General features: G+C 40.3%; 1 protein-coding gene across 1 annotated transcript in view; it reads left to right on the forward strand.

Moving 5' to 3' along the window:
- Positions 1-18: 18 nt before the first annotated feature.
- Positions 19-17,652, forward strand: part of dcaf13 (ddb1 and cul4 associated factor 13) — an 80,889-nt gene continuing 63,255 nt past the window's right edge. The window contains exons 1-2 of the mRNA XM_069920252.1: positions 19-213; positions 10,563-10,762. Of these exons, the coding sequence (XP_069776353.1) occupies positions 144-213; positions 10,563-10,762 (270 nt within the window). The 5' untranslated portion in view covers positions 19-143. The remainder of the gene's footprint in view (positions 214-10,562; positions 10,763-17,652) is intronic.

Here is a 17,652-nt window from a genome sequence, read left to right on the forward strand (position 1 = left end):
CATTGCCCTCCCACCCGCCCCTCGTGCCGGCTGTGCTGACGTCATGGCGACCTCCCGCCCGCCCCTCGCGCTGTCTGCGCTGATATTATCGCTCGGGGAGGCGAGGGTAGTCAGAGGTTCCTCGTGTTGGTCGGGGTTTTAAAATGAAAGTGAAAATCTTAAGCCGAAATCCGGATGATTATGTTCGGGAAACAAAGATAGACGTCCACCGAGGTGAGTAACTGGCAAGGCGGTCGGGAGACGCTGGAAGCTTGGGCCTCACGCGGCAGCGGCCATGTGGGACCGGAGTGTGGGTTATCTGGGCCGGGGAGGACCGTGGGAAGGAGGGAGGTAACCATGGGAAGGAGGGGGGGGGGGGGGGAGACTGTAGGATGGGTAGGAGGCATGTATAAGGGGAGTGGGGGAGACCGTGCGAAGAAGCGAAGGCCGGCAGTCGCCTTCAACCTGACTATCTATGGGTCCCACCTAGTACAGCTCGGAGTAAATAACGGTACAAAAATCACCCAAGCGCTTTAAGGACAATGTCCAATAATTACTATTAAGTGCCTTTCCATATTATAATCATACTCTAATAGTCATGGACCCGATGTAGTAACGATAGTTAGAGGGGATCCATTCAACATTTATTACACAGGGTGGTGTGGAAGAGTGTTGTGTGAAAGCCCATCATGACACCCCTCCACATATACATCTCTTTATGTCAGCAGCCATGTTAGTCTGAAGGTGTTAAAGAATAGGAAAGTACCATGTTTCCAAGTCCTAACAGTGCAAGTGCATACACAACAGAGTTTGAGCAGGGGCTTAACTTTTGTAGAATCACTCCTACCACCCATGGGTCTTTGTTTTTTCTGTAATTTTGTGCCAGTATTCTCTCGCCCACCTCCAGTGCTCTAGGTAAAGTTTGTGGCGATGTTGATTTTTCTAAATGGAGGCCCAGATCAGAGTGAACTATCTGCCTTATCTGCAGGTTGCAACCAAACATTAATTCCGCCGGGGTGCATTTCTGTACCCCAATAGGAAATCTGCAATCTTGTGAGTCCAGGAGGTGTTTAGAAGTTTCTTGGTTTTCATTGCCTTCTTGAATGTTTGCACAAAGTGTTCAGCCTCTCCATTAGTACTTGGGTGATAGGGTGCCAACAAAATATGTCTGATCTTGTTGTCACACATAAAAAGGTTCTGATGTAAACTGGGGTCCATTGTCCATGACTAATTCGTGAGGTAGTCTGTATGTGGCAAACATGGCCTATAGCTGTTCAATTGTAGAATCAGTTTTGGTGTTTTTCATATGCAAAACTACTGGCCATTTGGAATGTGTGTCCACTGCTATAAAGAAAGTCTCTCCTATGGATGGCCCTGCGAAGTCTCCGTGAATCCGAAGCCAGGGTCTGGAAGGCCATTTCCATTTTTGGCTGCATTGTCTAACATATTTTGCATTCTCTCACTGTTGTTTCAATGTCTGTCTATGGATGGCTGTCAAACGTGCATCTGAGCCAGTGCTTTCATTCCTGGATGGTTGTGGTGCAGTTCTGATCATATAGTGGCTTGCCATTTGGCCAGGATAATTGCATGGGTACCCCATGGTAAATATTCTTCTTCAACTGATAGTTTTTTAAAAAAACTTTATTTAATATTTTTTAATAAGAATAAACAGACTTTTACAGAATAAGTAATCTAATAATAATAAAATAATAAAACAAACCCTCCCACAACAGATCCCTCAAGGGAAGCATTAAAAATAAACAAAAACATTCAGTAATTTACAATATTACTAAATTCATATTCTTCATGTAAGGAAATTGAATTTTAAACAAATTTTGAAGAAAAATCCTAATTTTAAACCAGAAAAGGATGAACTTTATCACAAAACCAAACAGAATGTAGAAATGTTCCAACACATCATCCACACCTCAAACACAGATCTGAATGACTAAAATCCATATTTTTTCAATTTTTCAGGGGTTAAATATAACTGATGCAAAAAATTATAATTAACCAAACTATATCTTACATCAATTAATTTAGTCAACCCATCATAACACACATTTTCCCAATCCATCTGACTAATCTCACAACTTAAATCATGCTCCCATTTAATCCTAGATGTATCTAAATTTTTTTATCCATAGTATCTTTTAATAATGCAACATCTCTGATTTAAAACCTTTATCTGAAAAAATATGAAACCATAAATTCAAATTTAGTTAACTTAGAAATTTTCATTTCTCTTCCAAAATTATCTTTCATTAATGTCCTAATTTGATAATAAACAAAAGAATTCTTTAAAATCCCAAGTTTCTCTTTAAGCTGATTAAATGGTAAAAATTTACCTTCTTCAATACAATCATATAACCATTCTGCAATCTTTTTATTCCTTTAATCCACCAATCTTCTAAAACTCTATTTATTATTTAATGAAAAAGGAATCAATTTATTTTGATATATTAGGGTTTGAATTGATAAACTACCTTTGGATCCTATTAATGAATTCCTTTTAGTCCAAATTTCTAATAAATGTTTTAAAATTGGTACATTATATTTCTGTAATAAAACAATATTCCATTCAAATACAAACTGATGAGGACAAGATTCCAATATTGCAGCCAATTCCACCCTAGCCCAACTAGGAGGATTAGAAACATCTAACATACGATTAATAAATCTTAATTGAGCTGCTTCATAATAATTTTAAAAATTAGATAATTGCACTTCAACTGATAGTTCATGGCAGTGTGTGAGATAAGTTTTCAGGTGTTCTGGTATGACCTCAGATTCTGGCCATCCATTGAGGGTGAAATATAAGACTTTGCTTAACATTGCCTCCTTTCAGGTTTCTTTGCCGATTATCTGAGCTGTAATGAGTATTTATTCTTGGTTGATAGCTGCTGCTTCTGCTGTCCATTTAATAATTGCTTCTTTTTGTTCTGTTTCGGGTGGTGGTAAAAGGATAAGGCATCAGCATGGCTGTTGAGTGGTCCCAGTTTGTTTTCATTTCTTAGTTGTACACAGCTAGTAGCATGGCCTATCTTTGAAGTCTGGCTGCAGCTAATATTGGTATCCCTTTGTGGGGGCCCAGAATTAAACTTAGAGGTTTGTTGTCAGGTGATTAGGGTGAAAGTTCTTCTGTAGAGACACTAGTGGAATCTTTTTACAGCAAAAATTATTGCTAATCCTTTTTCCATTTGTGTGTAATTGCGTTCACTTGCATTTAATGCCCACAAAGCATATGCCACTGGTTGCTCATCCTTCTCTGTGATTTGGGATAATACTGCTCTCAGTCCTACTGGTGAAGCATCAACAGCTATAGTCATTTCCTTGTTCAGGCCGTGGATCAGAACCTCATTTGTTGGTATTAATATTTCCTTTAGTCGGTCAACTGTGTTTTTAGTCTCCGTATTCTACTACCATTTTTGATCTTTCTTGAGTAAGCTGTTTAGGGGGCTACATAGTGTAGACATGTTAGGGATATGTTTCTGATAGTGATTTATAAGCCCTAGAAAAGACTGTAATACTGACCTGTTGGTTGGATGTGGGGCTTTGCAAATGGCTTTTGTGGCTGCCAGATCAATTCGTACCCCTTTCTTGTCAATTGTGAATCCCAAGTATGTTACTGAAGACCACTTATTCTGTTGTAATCGAACATTGGCCTGTTAGTAGTCTGGTTAAGACCTCTTCAAGATTTTGTAAGTGTTCCATGTTGTTTCAGCCCGTGATAATGATATCATCCAGTTAACATCCTACTGAGATTCCGTGTAATTATTTGGGAAGAGTGGTGGGGGGGGGGGGGGGTGGTGTTCGAGACAGTGGGAAGGTGAGGAATATGGGAAGAGGGGGGTGTTGGTGGGAGGGCAGGTGGGCAGTGGGGACCGTGGGAAGGGGGGGATGTCGGTGGTGGGGACCCTGGGAAGGCGTGGGGGGGAATGTCGATGGTGTGGACCCTGGGAAGGGGGGGGATGTCGATGGTGTGGACCCTGGGAAGGGGGGGGGGATGTCGTTGGTGGAGACCCTGGGAAGGAGGGGGGGGGATATAGGTGGTGGGGACCCTGGGAAAGGGGGATATAGGTGGTGGGGACCCTGGGAAAGGGGGATATAGGTGGTGGGGACCCTGGGAAAGGGGGATATAGGTGGTGGGGACCCTGGGAAAGGGGGATATAGGTGGTGGGGACCCTGGGAAAGGGGGATATAGGTGGTGGGGACCCTGGGAAAGGGGGATATAGGTGGTGGGGACCCTGGGAAAGGGGGATATAGGTGGTGGGGACCCTGGGAAAGGGGGATATAGGTGGTGGGGACCCTGGGAAAGGGGGATATAGGTGGTGGGGACCCTGGGAAAGGGGGAGATAGGTGGTGGGGACCCTGGGAAAGGGGGAGATAGGTGGTGGGGACCCTGAGAAAGGGGGAGATAGGTGGTGGGGACCCTGGGAAAGGGGGAGATAGGTGGTGGGGACCCTGGGAAAGGGGGAGATAGGTGGTGGGGACCCTGGGAAAGGGGGAGATAGGTGGTGGGGACCCTGGGAAAGGGGGAGATAGGTGGTGGGGACCCTGGGAAAGGGGGAGATAGGTGGTGGGGACCCTGGGAAAGGGGGAGATAGGTGGTGGGGACCCTGGGAAAGGGGGAGATAGGTGGTGGGGACCCTGGGAAAGGGGGAGATAGGTGGTGGGGACCCTGGGAAAGGGGGAGATAGGTGGTGGGGACCCTGGGAAAGGGGGAGATAGGTGGTGGGGACCCTGGGAAAGGGGGAGATAGGTGGTGGGGACCCTGGGAAAGGGGGAGATAGGTGGTGGGGACCCTGGGAAAGGGGGAGATAGGTGGTGGGGACCCTGGGAAAGGGGGAGATAGGTGGTGGGGACCCTGGGAAAGGGGGAGATAGGTGGTGGGGACCCTGGGAAAGGGGGAGATAGGTGGTGGGGACCCTGGGAAAGGGGGAGATAGGTGGTGGGGACCCTGGGAAAGGGGGAGATAGGTGGTGGGGACCCTGGGAAAGGGGGAGATAGGTGGTGGGGACCCTGGGAAAGGGGGAGATAGGTGGTGGGGACCCTGGGAAAGGGGGAGATAGGTGGTGGGGACCCTGGGAAAGGGGGAGATAGGTGGTGGGGACCCTGGGAAAGGGGGATATAGGTGGTGGGGACCCTGGGAAAGGGGGATATTGGTGGTGGGGACCCTGGGAAAGGGGGAGATTGGTGGTGGGGACCCTGGGAAAGGGGGATATAGGTGGTGGGGACCCTGGGAAAGGGGGATATTGGTGGTGGGGACCCTGGGAAAGGGGGATATTGGTGGTGGGGACCCTGGGAAAGGGGGATATAGGTGGTGGGGACCCTGGGAAAGGGGGATATAGGTGGTGGGGACCCTGGGAAGGGTGGGGGATGTTGATGGTGGGGACCCTGGGAAGGGTGGGGGATGTTGATGGTGGGGACCGTGGGAAGGGGGGAGATGTTGATGGTGGGGACCCTGGGAAGGAGGGGGGGGATGTTGATGGTGGGGACCCTGGGAAGGAGGGGGGGGATATAGGTGGTGGGGACCCTGGGAAAGGGGATATAGGTGGTGGGGACCCTGGCAAGTAGGGGTGTGAGTAGTGGGGACCCTGGGAAGGGGAAGTGTGAGTGGTGGGGACCGTGGGAAGGGGGGGGTGTGGACGGTGGGGAACGTGGGTAGCAGGGTGTGTGTGGTGGGGATCGTGGGTGGTTGGGCTGGTGAGAACTGTTGGAAGGGGGATTTGGGTTGTGGAAACTGTGGGAAGGGGGAGTGTGGTTGGTCTGAGTCAGTGAGGGCCATGGGAAGGGGGCTCTGGGTGGTCTGGGCCATATACAATTATTTGGCCTCCACAGCCTTCAATGGCGTTGTATGCCATAGATGTACCTCTCTCTAGCTAAAAACATTCCTCTTCTGTTTTTAAGTAATGTCATTTTATTCTGAGGCTTCACCATTTTGTTCTTGACTCTCTCACTACCAGAAATGTCCTCTTCATGTCAATTTTATACAGGACTTTCAATATTCGGTGGGTTTCAATGAGATCTCCCCTGAACTCCCATACTTCTGAACACCTTGATCACTGAGTGCAAGTTCAAAGTTAACCATCTCAACGCAGGGATCATTCTCATAAACCTCTGGACCCTGTCCAATATCAGCACTTCCATCCTTAGATAATTGGGCCAAAACTGCTCATAATCCCTCAAATGTAGCCTTGCCAATGCTTTATAAAGCCTCAGTATTACATCCTTGCTTTTATATTCTTGACTGCTTGAATTTTTGCTGACTGGCAGAAGAAAAGGAAAAAGGGCAGCCTTTTCTGGCTGGTGTCTGATGATGCTGGTATGCCTCAGAGGTCAGTGTTGGATCTATAACAGAAGGTGGGAAAAAAGTGATTATCTACAATGGGACTCAACAGTGAAAAGCTATTACAACCAAAGAAGTTTCCTAAATTGATTTCAAATTCTTAGTCTATTCCTCATTATCTGATTGTGAATCACTTTAGAAAAAGCTAATGGTAAAGTGGCACCTAAAAGTGCCAACAATGATGTTTTCCAAGAAAAATTAAATTCCATTTCTATCTCAGTAGAGTGGCTAATTAGTTGATCAAATTTTAATAGTAAAAATAAACTACATATTATTTGCCTGTGCATCGAGGATGAGGCCTTCCGATCCAGAACATTCAAGATTTCCTCCCTTAGAAATGTACCTCTCCTGCCATTAACTCAGCTCTTGCCCGCATCTCTTCCATTTCTTGCTCCTATGTCTTGACCCCAATTCCCACCTCCCCAGAGAAAGCAAGATCAGGGTTCGCTTTGTCATCATCTACCACCCCACTAGTCTTTGCATCCAACAAATTATTCTCCACAATTTCTGCCACCTACACCATCAGACACATCTCTGCCCCTCTCAACCTTCTGCAGGTACCTCTTCTCCCTCTGTGACTTCCTTGTCCATTCATCCTTTCCCACCTAGCTCTGTAACAGCAAGAAATGCTACACTTTCCCCACCTCACTCACCAAAAACAGTCTTTCTAAGACTGTGAATCTGCAGAGTTCATCTACTGCATCCAGTTTCTCCCATTGTGGTCTCTTCATTAGGTAGACTGGTCGCTAACTGGGATATCATTTCCAACAGCAGTAATCTCACTGTACCAACCATTTTAATTCTACACACCATTGCCACATCACTCTGCTTCTTCACAATGTCTGAACTTACTGTATTTAGCCTGGTTTTTGTTTGATGGGATTCTCCTTTTATAGTAAACACAATCTGCAGGCAGCAATCTCATGATAAGTATAATTTCATTTGTAGTTTAAAAAAAATGAAATGATAATCAGAAGATAAATGTTAATGGAAACCCAGTACAGTAAACATCTGATGTGATTATGTTTTTGGCAAAAGACTAGCAGATTTTTCAGTTGAATGTTATAGGACATTATAGGCCCTTCAGTTTACTGTGTTGTCCCAACCTATATTACCTACCAAAAAAACTTAAATCTGCTTACCTCATAACCCTCTATTTTTCTTTCATCCATGTGCTTGTTAGAGTCTCTTAAAAGCCCCTATTGTTCCAGCCTCCACCACCACCCCTGGCAAGGCCAACCGAGGCACCCACAACTCTGAGGGGGGGGGGGGGGGTGGGAGGGGAAAAAATGATCCTAAACCTACCACCCTTTACTTTGTTACTTTGCTACTTCTGCTCTGGGATAAAGGTACTGGCTGTCCACCTTATCTATGTCTCATAATCTTGTAGACCTCTATTAAGTCACCTCTCTTCCTTCTTTGGTCCATTGAGAAAAGCCCTAGCTCAGCCTCATAATACTTATTTTCTAATCTATTCAACATCCTGGTAAATCTCTGCTCCCTCTCCATAGCTTCATATAATGAGTTGACCAGAAATGAAAACAATATTCCAAATGTGGTCTTGCCACAGATTTGTAGATTAACCATGCCTTCAGGTTTGACCTTCCAAAATGCATCACTTCACATTTATCTGGATTGAACTCCATCTGCCATTTTTCCACCCACTCTGCATCCTGACTCTGTAGTAACCTATGGCAACTTTTAATACTGTCCACAGCTCCTCCAACCTTCATATCATCTGTAAACCTACTAACCCATCCTCTACTTCTTCATACAGCTCATTCATAAAAATCACATAGAACAGGTGGTTGCCCGAACAGATTCTTGAGGAACTCCACTAGTCACTGAACTCCAAACAGAATACTTTCTATTAACTACTGCTCACTGGTTTCTACAAACAAACCATCTGAATCCACTCAGCCAAGATTCCATGACTTTCTGATCGAGTCTCTCATAGGGGGATCTTGTCAAATGCCCTATAACATCCATATACATTACATCTACTGCCCAACTTTCATCAATTTCTTTTAACTCCTCAAAAAACTCGGTTAGGCTCGTGAGGCACAACCTTCCCCTCACAGAGCCATGTTGACTATCCCTGAGAAGTCTACTTCTCCAAATGCTCAAAGATTTTGTCCTTGAGAATCCTCTCCAATAGTTTGCCCACCACTAATAGAAGGCTTGCTTGTCTATGATTCCCAGGATTTTCCCTATTAAATTTTTCATCAAGGGGACCACATTTTCCATTCCCCAATCCTTTGGCACTTCCCCTGTGGCCAGTGCCTCAGTGATCTCTTCCTTCCCTTCCCATAGCAAGCTGGGATATACCTAATCGAATCATGGTGAATTATCAATCCTAATGTTTTTAAGAAGGTCCAGCACTTTCTTCATCAACGTGGTCCACTGAGGTTAGTATAGGGGTGGCACGTTTTGCGTGGCGATCAAAGCAATGTCACCGACCAGGGTTCAAATCTGGCACTATCTGTAAGGAGTTTGTATGTCATCCCTATATCAGAGTAGGTTTCCTCCAGGAGCTCTGGGTTAATTGGGTGCTATTAGATGGCATGGGCTGAAAGGGTCTGTTACTATGCTATATGTTTAAATTTAAAATTTTCTTGTTTTATTCTGACCTCACCTTGACCAAGGTCCTTTTCTTTGGTGAATACTGAAGCAAAGTATTCATTTAGGACACCCAACCTCGTCCGCCTCCAGGCACATATTGCCTCTTTTATCCTTAAGTGGCCCTCTCTTCACTCATCATCCTTCTTTCTGTTCTTTAAGTAAGTTTCAAATGCCTTGAGGTTTTCCTTAATCCTAAGGCCTTCTTTCTCTCCTAAGTTTGTTCTTGAGTTCCTTCCTAGCTACCATAATTCTCATGAGCCTTCCTGCTTTTGGATTCCTAAATCTCGTGTATGCTTTGTTCTTCCTCTTAACCAACTGCCTCACCTGTTTTGTCAACCATAGTTCCCTTTTCCTACCATCTTTTCCCTGTCTCAGTGGGACAAATTGATGCAGAACCCATGCAAGTGGTCCCTAAACTTCCACCTCATTAGAGCTGTGCTTTCTCCTGACAATGTCTGTTCCCAATTTACTCTCCCTAGTTCCTGCCTCATCCTGTTGTAGTTAGACCTTCACCAATTAAACTGTTTATCATTTTTGCTTTTATCCTTGACCACAGCTATGAGAAAGCTCAGGGTGATGTGGTCACTATCACCAAAATACTCCTTCACCAAGAGGTCTGTGACCTGACCAGGTTCATTACCCAGTTCTAGATACATTATGGCCTCTCTTCTAGTTGGCTGGTCCTTGGACACCTGACAAATTCTGCCCCATCTATCCCTCTTGCAATAAGGAGGTGCCAGTCAATATTAGGGAAGTTGAAGTCTCACAAACAACAATCCTGTAATTTCTGCACCTTTCCAAAATCTGCCCATTTATCTGCTCCACGGTGTCCTTAAGGCTAATTAGAGGCCAACAGACTACTCTCAGAACGGTGATTGCTCCCTTACTATTTGTGAATTCCACCCACACCGACTCAATAGATACTCCCTCCAGCGTCCTTCCTTTCCATTGCTGTGATACTATCCCTGACCAGTAATGCTACTGCCCCCTCCCACCCCACTCTTTCATCTGCCCCATCCTATCCATTTTAAAACTTCTACATTCCCTTCAATAATTCATCACATTTATTTTTTTACGTCATGCACAATATTCTTCCAGAACTTAGTAGATTTCAAGATTGGGCAGGAATTAGTGTTTCTAGAGGGAGCATAAGAAGCATCTCTGGGTGAGCCAGATGCCAGACATCGGGATTTCCAAACAATTAATTATCAGAGTTTTACTGTATTATGAGTTGGTTTCTGGTCATGATATGTCAGAAATAAAAGTAGAGAGGAGGTGCAATTGGGGAGAAAGATGTGTATTTGTAGGGTAGGTCCTTTCAATTACAACTATTCTGTGCTTACCTTTTTGGGAATAATTGAGAAATTAAATGCAGATTAATTGTCATTGGCTTAATTTGATACAATTGAACAGGAGGCTGTGAAGCTGCACAGGCTGAGGGAGTGCTGAAGGTGAATCCACAGATACTTAATGCCTCTTTTGCTTCTCTTTCTCCTTTACTGTAAGCAGCACTGGGTGACACTAATGATGGCTCTTAAGGCACTCTTGTGTAATATAACATGTTCTGTACTATTACATGACAATAAAGGAATCTTGCTTCTTATATTTTCAGTTCCAAGGAATTATGACCCTGCACTGCATCCATTTGAGATACCTCGGGAATACACCAGAGCACTGAATGCAACCAAACTGGAGCGAGTCTTTGCAAAGCCCTTTGTAGCATCACTGGATGGGCACAGTGATGGCGTCCACTGTATGTCAAAACATTTTAAGAGTTTATCCACAATAATCTCTGGGGCTTGCAATGGTCAAGTAAGTTTTGGATATTTTGAGTTTTTTTTTTAATTTTTTATTTTTCACACCATAAACCACACTGACCAAGATGCATACATTTTCCTTTTCAAATATATACAGTCATTTTCTCCCTCCTCCCATCCCACCCTCCCTACCTCCCCCCCATTCATTTAAAGTACAAAATCTAAGACACATTAAACCAGTCAAACAATGTTGTCATTCAATAAAAATAAACAAGAAATTCCACTGAGTCAATTCTTTTCATTTCCTTCTCCTTTCGTTAATTTAGGTGGTAGATGTCCCCGGTAGGTTTTCTCTATTGTGTTTCATGTATGGCTCCCATATTTGTTCAAATATTTCAATATTATTTCTTAAATTATATGTTATATTTTCTAATGGAATACATTTATTCATTTCTACATACCATTGTTGTATTCTCAAATTGTCTTCCAATTTCCAGGTTGACATAATACATTTTTTTGCTACGGCTAGAGCTATCTCAACAAATCTTTTTTGTGCACCATCCAAATCAAGTCCAAATTCTTTATTTTTTGTTACTTAGGAGGAAGATCTCTGAGTTTTTTGGTATATTGTTTTCTGTAATTTTATTTAATATCTGGTTTAGATCTTCCCAAAATTTTTCTACTTTCTCACATGTCCAGATTGCATGAATTGTTGTTCCCATTTCTTTTTTACAACGAAAACATCTGTCAGATACTGTTGGGTCCCATTTATTTAACTTTTGAGGTGTAATCTATAGCCTGTGTATCCAGTTATATTGTATCATACGTAACCTCGTATTTATTGTATTTCTCATCGTTCCAGAGCATAACTTCTCCCGTTTCCTTCTTTATATTTAAATCTTGTTCCCATTTTTGTTTAGTTTTACCATTTGTTTCCTCATTCTCCTTTTCTTGAAGTTTAATGTACATATTTGTTATAAATCTTTTGATTATCATTGTATCTGTAATCACATATTCAAAGTTACTTCCCTCTGGTAACCTCAGACTACTTCCTAATTTGTCCTTCAAGTAGGATCTCAATTGGTAATATGCCAACACTGTATCTTGAGTTATATTATATTTATCCTTCATTTGTTCAAAGGATAATAATCTATTTCCTGAAAAACAATTTTCTATTCTTTTGATCCCTTTTATCTCCCATTCTCTAAAGGAAAGGTTATCTATTGTAAAAGGGAGTAACTGATTTTGCGTCATTATTAGTTTTGGTAATTGGTAATTTGTTTTATTCCTTTCTACATGAATCTTCTTCCAAATATTGAGCAGATGATGTAATACTGGAGAACTCCAACATTGTACCAATTTTTCAACCCATTTATATAATGTGTTCAGGTATCTTTTCCCCTATTTTATCTAATTCTAATCTGGTCCAATCTGGCTTTTCCCTTGTTTGATAAAAATCTGATAGGTATCTTAGTTGTGCGGCTCTATAATAATTTTTAAAGTTTGGCAATTGTAAACCTCCTTGTTTATACCATTCTGTTAATTTATCTAGTGCTATCCTCGGTTTCCCCACCTTTCCATAAAAATTTCCTTATTATTTTCTTTAACTCCTTGAAGAATTTCTCTGTCAAGTAAATTGGCAATGCCTGAAATAGGTATAGTATCCTTGGGAAAATGTTCATTTTAATACAGTTTATCCTTCCTATTAGTGTTAGTGGTAAATCTTTCCAATGCTCTAAATCGCCCTGTAATTTTTTCATTAGTGGATAATAATTGAGTTTATATAGATGGCCGAGATTTTTATTTATTTGTATACCTAGGTATCTTATTGCTTGCATTTGCCATCTGAATGGTGATTCCTTCTTAAATTTTGAGAAATCCGCATTATTCATTGGCATTGCTTCACTTTTATTTACGTTAATCTTGTAACCCGACACTTCTCCATATTCCTTCAATTTCTTATCTAGTTCTTTTATTGATAGTTCTGGTTCTGTTAAGTATACTATAACATCGTTCGCAAATAGACTGATTTTATATTCCTTATCTTTTATTTTTATCCCTTTTATATTATTTTCTGTTCTTATCAATTCTGCCAGTGGTTCTATAGCTAACGCGAACAATCAAGGTGATAGTGGGCATCCCTGCCATGTTGATCTGCTTAAATTAAATTGCTTTGATATATATCCATTTACTGTCACTTTCGCCAATGGCCCCTTATATAATGCTTTAATCCAATTAATATACTTCTCCAGTCAACTGAATTTTTGCAATACTTTGAATAAATAATTCCATTTTACTCTGTCAAAGGCCTTCTCTGGGTCGAAAGCAACTGCTACTGTTGGCGCTTTACTCCCTTCTACTGCATGAATTAAGTTAATAAATTTACAAATATTGTCTGTTGTGCGTCTTTTTTTAATAAATCAGTTTGTTCTGATTTACCATTTTAGGTACATAATCTGCTAATCTGTTTGCTAATAGTTTAGCTATTATTTTATAATCTGTGTTAAGTAATGATATTGGTCTATATGACGCTGGTGCGAGTGGATCTTTCCCTTGCTTTGGTATTACTGTAATTATTGCTGTTTTACATGAATCTGGTAAGCTTTGTGTTTTGTCAATCTGGTTGATTACTTCCAGGAGGGGAGGAATTAATAAATCTTTAAATGTTTCATAGAATTCTATTGGGAATCCATCCTCTCCTGGTGTTTTATTATTTGGTAGTTTTTTTTATTATCTCTTGTATTTCTACTATTTCAAATGGCTCTGTTAATTTATTTTGTTCCTCTGTTTGTAATTTTGGTAGTTCAATTTTAGTTAAAAATTCATCTATTTTGTCTTCTTTCCCTTCGTTTTCAGTTCGGTATAATTGTTCATAAAATTCTCTAAAGTTTTCATTAATCTCTGTTGGATTATATGTGATTTGTTTGTCTTTTTTCCTTGATGCCAATACCATTTTCTTAGCTTGTTCTGTCTTAAGCTGCCATGCTAGAATTTTGTGTGTTTTTTCCCCTAGTTCATAATATTTCTGTTTTGTCTTCATTATATTCTTCTCCACCTTGTATGTTTGTAGTGTTTCATATTTTTTTTTATCTGCCAATTCTCTTCTTTTAGTTGTATCTTCCTTCATTGCTAATTCTTCTATATTTACTATTTCCCTTTCCAATTGCTCTGTTTCTTGATTGTAGTCCTTCTTCATCTTGGTTACATAACTTATTATTTGCCCTCTAATGAACTCTTTCATTGCATCCCATAGTATAAACTTATCTTTCACTGATTCCGTATTTATTTCAAAGTACATTTTAATTTGTCTTTCAATGAATTCTCTAAAATCCTGCCTTTTAAGTAGCATGCAGTTTAATCTTCATCTATACATTCTTGGAGGGATGTCCTCTAACTCTATTGTCAATATCAAGGATGAATGGTCCGATAATATTCTAGCTTTATATTCTGTTTTTCTTACTCTATCTTGCATACGAGCTGATAACAGAAATAGGTCTATTCTTGAGTATGTTTTATGTCTACCTGAATAACATGAATATTCCTTTTCCTTTGGGTGTTGTTTCCTCCATATATCCAAAAGTTGCATTTCTTCCATCGATTTAATTGTAAATTTGGTTACTTTGTTCTTTCTGTTAATTTTTTTCCCAGTTTTGTCCATATTTAAATCCAAATTAAGGTTGAAATCCCCTCCTATTAATATGTTCCCTTGCGTATCTGCTATCTTCAAAAAAATATCTTGCATAAACTTTTGATCTTCTTCGTTAGGTGAATATACATTGAGTAGATTCCAAAACTCCAAATATATCTTACATTTTATCATTACATATCTCCCTGCTGGATCTATTATTTCCTCTTCTATTTTAATTGGTATATTTTTACTGATTAATATAGCTACTCCTCTTGCTTTTGAATTATACGACGCTGCTGTTACATGTCCTACCCAATCTCTCTTTAATTTCTTGTGCTCCAATTCAATTAAATGTGTTTCTTGCACAAATGCTATATCAATTTTTTTCTTTTTTCAGTAAATTTAGCAGTTTCTTCCTTTTGATTTGGTTATGTATTCCGTTAATATTTAAAGTCATATAGTTTAACGTAGCCATTTTATACTTTGTTTATCTTCCCTTTCCGTTTCTCCATCATCACCTTTCCTTCTTATCCATTTCTGCTTTCTTGTTTTGAACACTTTATAAGACAACATTTCTAAAACATCAAACATTTTCCTTATTTTCCTACTTAACTTCTTTAACCCCATTCTCCCCTCCCCTTTTGAGTTGCCCTTTATCCCTTGCCGGGCAACCACATCTCTCCTCTCCATTTGGATTTGCGAATTCACTCGCAAACGTCAACTGATTTTGCAGTGACCGTAACTCCTCCTCACGCAGTCCCCCCCCCCCCCAGAAAAGATTTCAATTTTCATATATAACAAAGGTCACTCTTTTAATTCCCTCCTTATTCCCTTTCATTCCCTTATTAATTCTTATCTATACTCTATATGTTTTCCTCTAAATACGGATACACTCATGTATACACATATATACATACACACATATATATATATATATACATACATATATACATACATACATACATATAATTTGTGGTCATTTTTACTCTCATTACATGTCTTCATCTCTCTGCTTGTTTTGTAGTGGTTCTGCAAATTTTCGTGCTTCCTCTGGATCCGAGAATAGTCTGTTTTGTTGCCCTGGAATAATTATTTTAAGTACCGCTGGGTACTTTAACATAAATTTATATCCTTTTTTCCATAAGATCGTTTTTGCTGTATTGAACTCCTTCCTCTTCTTCAGGAGTTCAAAACTTATGTCTGGATAGAAAAAAATATCTTGACCTTTGTATTCCAGTGGCTTTTTGTCTTCTCTTATTTTCTTCATTCCTTTCTCCAATATATTTTCTCTTGTTGTATATCTTAAAAAATTTTACTAAAATGGATCTTGGTTTTTGCTGCGGTTGTGGTTTCGGGGTTAATATTCTATGTGCCCTCTCTATTTCCATTTCTTCCTGTAATTCTGGTCTTCCTAGGACCCTGGGGATCCAATCATTTATAAATTCTCTCATATTCTTGCCGCCTTCATCTTCCTTAAGGCCCACTATCTTTATTATTTCTTCTATTATAGTTTTACATTATATCTATCTTCTGAGCTAACAGCTCATGTACCTCTTTAACTTTTTTATTAGATTCTTCTAATTTCTCTTTTAAGTCCTCTACTTCCATTTCTACGATTATTTCTCGTTCTTCCACATTTTCCACTCTTTTTCCTATCTCTGATATGACCATTTCTATTTTATTCATTTTTTTCTTCTGCATTCTTAATTCTTTTTATCTCATTAAATTCTTGTAATTGCCATTCTTTCACTGATTCCATATATTCTTTAAAAAAAGATATATCCATTGTCTTGCCTTTCTCCTCTTCCATTTCTTTCTGTTCTTCTTCTTCCTCTGGGTTGACCATCTGTTGTTTCCTTGTTTTCTTTTTACCCTCTTCTTTCTTGTCATTATTTTCCATGTTCTGCACCTGTTGCTGTGTTGCAGGTGTCTCTCTCAGCTGTGGAGATCGACTCCGCAGCTGTTCCCCCCTCCCATCAGTGTGTTTTTTCACGCGCATCGTGCATGTGCGAGGAGTCGCACATGCGCGGTTGCGCACTTTTACTCGGCTCTGCCAGCCATTTTTGTAGTCCCAAGCCCGGGACTTCCACTGACCTGAGGGAGTGGGCTTGTCTCTCCACGGCGGGCCTCCTCAGACAGGTAAGGCCTTCACCTTCTTCTTCCAACGTTCTTTCATCTTCTCTTCTTTCCGTTGTTTTCGACTTTTCTCTCTTCGCTGCCATTTTCTTCTCACCTTTATTTTTACTTTGTTTTAATTTTTACTCTTGTACCTTTGTGTTTTGTGCGGTTTTTTTTCAACTTTTCCGGAGAGGGCTGGAATTCCCTGACTGGCCACTACTCCATCACGTGACTCCTCCATATTTTTGAGTTTTTAAGGATTTATATTTTGTACTCAAGTAAAATACATAATATCCAGGTTGAATTAATGCCAGGGGAAACTCCAAACTAATTGTGGATTTTGATAAATTGTGTCATAGCCAGTAATTTAATGAAATAAATATCAAGTAAGATGCAGACGATGTTCATAAGATAAGTTATGAGAGTCTTGTGTGAATAATTTTATCAAAAGATAATTCGGGATGCAAAGTCCCAGTTTTCAGGTTTTTCTAACCTGTGATTGGTATACTCCTTGTGCTTTTAAAACATTTTTGCTTAATCTCTTGATAAATTGTATGTTACTTCACTAAACACTATTTGTCTATTTCATTACTATTTGTAGCTAACGACAGGTTTAATTTATGATTCATTGTTAATTAAATAATATTGGTAAATGTGGAATATATTTTAAATATATTTAAAAGCAAACAAAGGAAAAAGTTGTAATGGAAACTCTGAAATAATGCTTATTTTGTTTTAAGTGGTGTCTGGTTCATTTCATGGGTACTTAGAATATTATGGAATAGTTAATGGGCAACATGGGTTCATTTCTTGTCTCTGATTATATTTTGCTGAAGTAATGAAGCATGTTGATAATGAAAGAATTATCTTTTGCACATGGACTAATGAGATGCATTTGATGGCCATAATTAATTAATTTTAGATTTATTGTCGGAGTGCATACATGATGTTCCTTTTTTCTGCAGTCTCTGAGGGAAAAAAACCCACTATGTACATATGTAAACAAATAAACAAGTGTAAACAGTGCAATACAGAGAGGAGAAAAACAAACAGTGAAGTGTAAAAGTAAGTGTCCTTAAATGAGTTTCTGATTGAGTTTGTTGTTGAGGAGTCTGATGGTGGAGGGGGAGCAGCTGTTCCTGAACCTGGTAGTGCGAGTCTCGTGGCACCGAGACCTCTTTCCTGATGGCAGCTGCAAG

Source organism: Narcine bancroftii, chromosome 2, assembly GCF_036971445.1.
Source record: "Narcine bancroftii isolate sNarBan1 chromosome 2, sNarBan1.hap1, whole genome shotgun sequence".
NCBI lineage: Eukaryota > Metazoa > Chordata > Chondrichthyes > Torpediniformes > Narcinidae > Narcine > Narcine bancroftii.